This window comes from Melampsora larici-populina (assembly GCF_000204055.1).
Source record: "Melampsora larici-populina 98AG31 unplaced genomic scaffold MELLAscaffold_16, whole genome shotgun sequence".
NCBI classification, from domain to species: Eukaryota; Fungi; Basidiomycota; class Pucciniomycetes; order Pucciniales; family Melampsoraceae; genus Melampsora; species Melampsora laricis-populina.
The window spans coordinates 945,600-951,635 of record NW_006768780.1 but is presented as its reverse complement, the minus strand read 5'-3'; the positions used below and the strand labels follow the sequence as shown (position 1 = coordinate 951,635).

The 6,036-nt window shown below is 40.2% G+C and overlaps 1 protein-coding gene across 1 annotated transcript; it reads right to left on the bottom strand.

Annotated features, from left to right (window-relative positions):
• Positions 1–357: 357 nt before the first annotated feature.
• On the bottom strand, positions 358–1,685 carry MELLADRAFT_86004 (uncharacterized protein; the record flags this gene model as incomplete). Its single annotated transcript, XM_007409468.1, has 6 exons — positions 358–619; positions 744–862; positions 919–999; positions 1,057–1,071; positions 1,134–1,556; positions 1,617–1,685. 6 exons carry the CDS (start codon positions 1,683–1,685, stop codon positions 358–360), a joined length of 969 nt encoding a protein of 322 aa, XP_007409530.1.
• Positions 1,686–6,036: the final 4,351 nt, after the last annotated feature.

The window sequence follows — 6,036 nt, the reverse complement described above, 5'->3', positions numbered from 1 at the left end:
GCATTCAAATCAGATACAAAAGAAACGCAATCTATATGTAAAGCCTTTTCATTTGGCAGAGGCAAAGTGTATTTGATCAATGTCTTGAACGAACAAATATCTTCCACATGAATAATTTTAAACTTATTTGGTTTGGAAAATTGGTTTAAGAGATATTTTTTCGCGTTTTTTGAATGAATATTGGAAAAAGGAAATGAAGAAGTTAAAAATTGTTTCCTGTAAGAAGAGAGATGCGAGGAAAGAATGCCACCAGACCAAATTGGTACAAATAGTTCTGAAGTCAAGTGCCAAAGGGCGACAGCTTTTAGATCAAAACAATAGAGTTAATAGTAATCGGACTATTGAATTGATGATCAATTAATCATCCAATGCTATGTCGAGCACTTTTTCTGGTCCAGCACCTCTGCGAGCCCGGGGAGCGCGAGGTCGTTTGGCCGGTTGACTGGCAGGAGCGCCAGTCGGTTTTGGTGGAGCTCTAGTTTTGGTTTTCTTTGCTGGGACTGAGTATTCTTCCTCAATATCTTCATCCTGAACTTTATCTTTGGATGAAGAAGTCTGAGATCGGCTCGATGCAGATGAGAATGAAGTCTCGGCGAAATCAGAGGGACCAAATGGAATACTTGATTTTGAATCAGACGTAATCAAAGGTGACTTGAATGGTGAAGTTACCGATCGGGGGTTGAATCTGGAGTGACGATGGCGGTCAACAACCTCCATCAGGAACACAATGAGCTGTTACTTACTTAACCGGTTTGTTAGGGTTTTGATTGCCTTTGGTATCGGCAGGGCGTGCTTTGATGCCAGGTTCAGTAGTCATTTCCGACGGCTCGACATGTCCAGAAGTAGGTGATACTCTGCTTACCTGTAGTTCATATTGGTCAATTGATTGAAAAGCAATGTAATTAAATAGCGACTTACAATGACTACGTAGCAGTTTGTTATTTCGTTGAGGTCCTTAATGTATCCGTGGAAAAGACATTCACGACCCTCTTTTACTACCTTATAGCTACCGGCTAGATGAGGGAAAGGTCAAATCCGGTATTCTACCTTGCTGACCTTGGCCGATTTGGACTAAGAAAAGAACCAAAATGTGATTACTGTTAATTAAATAGAAGTAGCTAAGATTTACTTACTTCAGGATGATAGTCTGAATGTTCAACTGTGACAATGGTGGTCACTTTGTCTTTGTTGGGGTTCTTCGGTATCATGTGTTGGATGGAAGTTTCAACAGTCGTGGTGATCTTTGAAATGCGTCCCAATCCAGTGATACCAACATTATCAATCAGGCTGTAGGGAAAACTTTTGCCGTTGGTAATAACTCCACGATCAGACGCTTCAAAGAATAATTGATCACCGCTCGTATCCAATAAGTTACGCGGAAAGAAAGCTCCACGCAAATGATAAATGTTTTTCGGGATAAGCTTGAGATTTTTTCCGCTAAAGCCAGTAGCACGAATTTCATAAGTAAAACATCTATCACGATCGGCTCCGCTACAGGGTATGGATAAAACGTAAGTTCGATATTGAGTCTCGCGTTGGGGTTGCTCTGGTGTGATCTATAGATGAGCAAAACTTGTCAGTTGGAACCGGTAATGACACGAGTTTATTAGCATTACCTTCTCTTCTATCTCAAAATTGCTGGAAAGGTAAATTCCATGACCGGTGACGCTATCTTCATCTGACATGGTGAGAAGAAAAAATGACCGATTCGTTTAGTCAATTGAGCTAAGGTTTGGTTCAACGTCGGACAAACAAATGTGGGATGAATAAAAAGCGTAACCAGTGTGACTCTACCTGTTTATATATGGTATAGGCCCTAGTGACAATGAATGAACTGAGAGGCAGTGAGTGCTTTAACAATGAGAGCAGACATGCGTTGAAGATCCATGATCAGGCGAATCGATAAAGGCGGATTCCGATCTCCATATATACACAAAATAACTACATGATGACAGTGATTCGTATCGATCAGCAATCCCCTTTACTTCGAAGCTTCACCCTTGAGATAAGATGCCGCTAATAAAATCCTAATCGCACAGCGTGTACTTTCATTTGAATGGATAACCAATCAACAACTGATTCGAGAATTGTAATATGCATGTGTCCCACCGTGCATCGTATCAATCGATTCGATGATTGGAATCCAAGCCAATTACTCGAGTTCAATTAGAATCAAACTGTTATTAAACATGTAGTTAGTTAATCTTGCGACACTGTTCGGAACGAGTACCAGCAAGGAGAAATCATCTGACCATCATACATTTAATCATCAGAAAAATCGATGTGAACGTGACGAAGGAAATTGCGGAGTGTTCTCAAAGTTTATGTCCCAGTTACCCAGTAAGCGATGGACCATGAGAATTACTATTGACGTAGAGATGCGCAGGAGGGAGAGTTTGACTCTCGCTGTCCAATAAAGCAGTTCGCAAATTGATCGGTTCTCCCTTGCAAATGAATTTAGAACGTAGACAAATTAGGAGTATCAGTACAAACTAAACTGTGTTTGGAGTGATTCGGTGATGCGTTGAAGTTAAACAGAATGCACATATTGCAAACTAAATCTTGTCGCCAAAGTACCGAAGTGCCTGGGCGCGAGTTGCAACTTTCGAGTAAATTGACGATAGGTTGGATTTGAACTGAATGTGGAGTGGCATCATCTCACTACACGAAAGATAATATTTTCTGGGCAGAAAATTAAATTATTGATACACAAAAATATTGAGAGGCCAGGAGAAGGGCAAAAAATAAATAAAAATATGCATCTTGTTCCCGGCGGTGAGAGCTTCACTCTCCATATTTTTCCATATTTTTACAGTCCGTATTGATAAGTGTACTAACAATAAACCTTCATAATCATCCAATTACAACCTGTAACAAGCACTGAAATTTGGCTCGTTAGTGTTTAGAGAAACTTTTGATTTCTGAAAACACCTATAACTTTGTCAAATCTGCCTCAAAACACTCGATTTTAAGTACATTAGAAAGCTGAACTCTTCCTCTCGAACTTCCATAAGATCAAAAACTATGTAGCTAGTATGACAATCATTCTATGGATCTGTATGTACAAATGTATAAAAAAGATGATATCTTTTTTAGCAGACCAGCATGCTGTGTGGTCCTATTATGAACTATTTGGAGGACAATTCCAGCTTACCAATGCACCCAAAATTGAGCGTTTTGGACTGGAATTGAAAAAGTTATGAGTATTTTCAGAAATCAAAAGTTTCTCTAAACACTAATGAGCCAAATTTCAGTGCTTGTTACAGGTTGTAATTGGATGATTGTGAAGGTTTATTGTTAGTACACTTATCAATATGGACTGTAAAAATACGGAAAAATATGCAGAGTGAAGTTCTCAACGCAGGGAACAAGATGCATATTTTTATTCATTTTTTGCTCTCCTCCTGGCCTCTCAATATTTTTGTGTATCAATAATTTAATTTTCTGCCCAGAAAATGTTATCTTTCTTGTAGTGTCTGCTGGTTGGGGAATTCATTGCTGAAGTGAAAGGATGAATCAAGGCCATCAGTTGGACCAGACCAAAAATAAATTCATGTGGTGAGGCTGAGTCAATGAGGAAATATCTTTTATTTCCATGAACAGACATTAGTCGGCTCCGCGGAGAAATCAAAATTTTGTGTTGGACTTGCAATGGGGCGAACTGTTGCCAAAAATTTGGATGATATAAGATTCAAAGGCTGCATCAGTAAATTTTTCAGGGACCAATGTGGATGGGACCCCATCTTTATTTGGAAGAGATTGTAAGCAACCTTTCATGAAAGTGTGAAACACGGGTTATTAAATGTTAATGTTTTATATTTGTCAATAAGGCATACAAATTGAAGTGAAAATAAAAATGTTTTTTTGTAGTTGATGGAAAAATATGACTGAAGGCAAAAACAATTTGTGCGAGGCGCATCATGTAATAAATCATGTAACAAATTGTAAATAAGCCGGGAAATCTCCCGGTTTTTAAATGATATCACACATGGAGTCTTCAGTGTTCAGTACTAAAGGCAATGCGAAGTCCACATTTAGAAAAATACAGTTTATTGGCAGACTGCCTTTGACTACATTGCATCGGTGCTCATAATGAAATGTTCTCATCCTGGAAACAAAAATTTGATTCATTGACGACGCAATACATGCATATTAGACAAACAATAATTGTTGAAGTAGCAAAATATATTGCTTACCAAGATCAAATGGTCTCTTCTTATATTGCTTTGATGGTTGACGTTTGACGATTTTGACACTGGACCCAAGTACTGGATTGCTTTAAAACGTGATATAAAAATGTTAGACAATGACTAAATCGTCAAAGGGGACAAAGATGCGCTCACCAATACATCATTGTAGGTCATCTCGCCCCTGAAGTGGCAAGTTATCTTTTGCGCCTGGAATGCTTCAACTAAATCAGTTTTGTCGGTGGAAGACGGTGTGGCCGAGGTAAAAATGATGTGCTTGAGGCTGGTGGGTTGCATAGCGGGGTTGTGATTGATTCCAACCAAGATCTGCTGCCAGTTCTTTTTTGATTTGACATAGTCAGTAATGAATATTTCAATACTTTGGAAAAAGGGACATTGCAACCATTCAAGGTTTCTATAAGCGATGTGGGAGTGGGAACATCGCAGGATACGAAGTCGCGGAAATGTGTGAAGAGCAATCAATTTTTGGATCCGACAGGGGAATGCATCTATTGACAGAGCTTCAATTGAATCCGAGAGAGCGAAGATCGCAGATGCAGCTTCATTCGTGTCGTCAGAAGAAGAGTATTCTAAGAACTTAAGGTTTTTTGGCTTCGAATGGCAGAATTTGACAATGGCAGCGGTGTTTGATTCATCATCGGCGAAGAATAGGTGTTGCAAATTGGGCAACAAGTCCTGATTGACATTAAGACTGTTCAGGAAATCAAAATTAATTGAAAGTGACTCTAAGGAGGGTACTTCAGTGAGGAGAGCGATCAGAGATTCACAGTCGTGTTGCTCGCGACGCGCAACAGTAGAGCCAGACCCGTTCTGGTTCTGGCGACCCAAGCTGGAGGCGAGAATCAGTACCTTAAGGTTTAGGGCTTTTGTTGCGATGTACACCATCTCTTCAGAAAAGACAACTGGACCGACGAAACTGAGCTTCAATTCGGACAAATTGGCTATACAAAGTTCAAGAATTTCTTCGACCGCGGGTGTATAAAGAACGGGGGAACGAAAACGATGTAGACCCGGTTGGGCATTACGGCGGCCTGTCGAATTCTGATTCGGATCCAGGTAATGTACGTTGCCAATGCTCAACCTACGCAAAGAGTGCATGCCAGGAATCACAAAAGATTGATTTTGTTTCTTCAGAAGGTTTAGAGCCAGGAATGACCATCGTAAGTCTAGTTCGCGGAAAATAAAACTCATTATTGCTATGTTCCATTCTCTGCCAAAGAAGCGCAACTTTAGAAGTGATTTGAGAAATCGTGGGCCAAGGTAACCGCGGTCGGCAGTATTAACCAAGTGAGACGGTGTTTTGGTGCCGTCTTCATAGAAGTGGAACAAAATGATATTAATGACTTTGACCGGGAGTCGAGCAGGGCGGTGCATCTCTGACCACGTTGTCGAAATGAGACGAAATGATGATGGTATGTGACATCCAAAGTACCAAAGGTTAAATAGTTGGCCAAAGTTCGAGGGGCGTCCCCAGAAAGTTTCTCGCCTGAATGGGATGTGTAAAAGCTTGACTTCGAAAGTATTCCCTCGCAAAATACAAAAATGACTGGCGGATCATAGTGTGATTGTGACCGAATTTACATGTTGTACATAGTTTCAGAAGAAAATCACTGTCATTGGACAGCGAAGTCGCTAAATGCTCCATTTTGAAAGGTGAAGGCGAGGATCGAGCCGGGTAAATGATTTTGGGTAAGTCTCCATTTGGAGCGTAAGTCCTTTGGAGATAAGGAAAAAGCACAGCATATTTTAGTAAGTGGGTGGATTTGATGAATTTGCATGTGGATTCGCGGGGGAAGAATGGATTGTGAGCTGATAGATCCATATGATT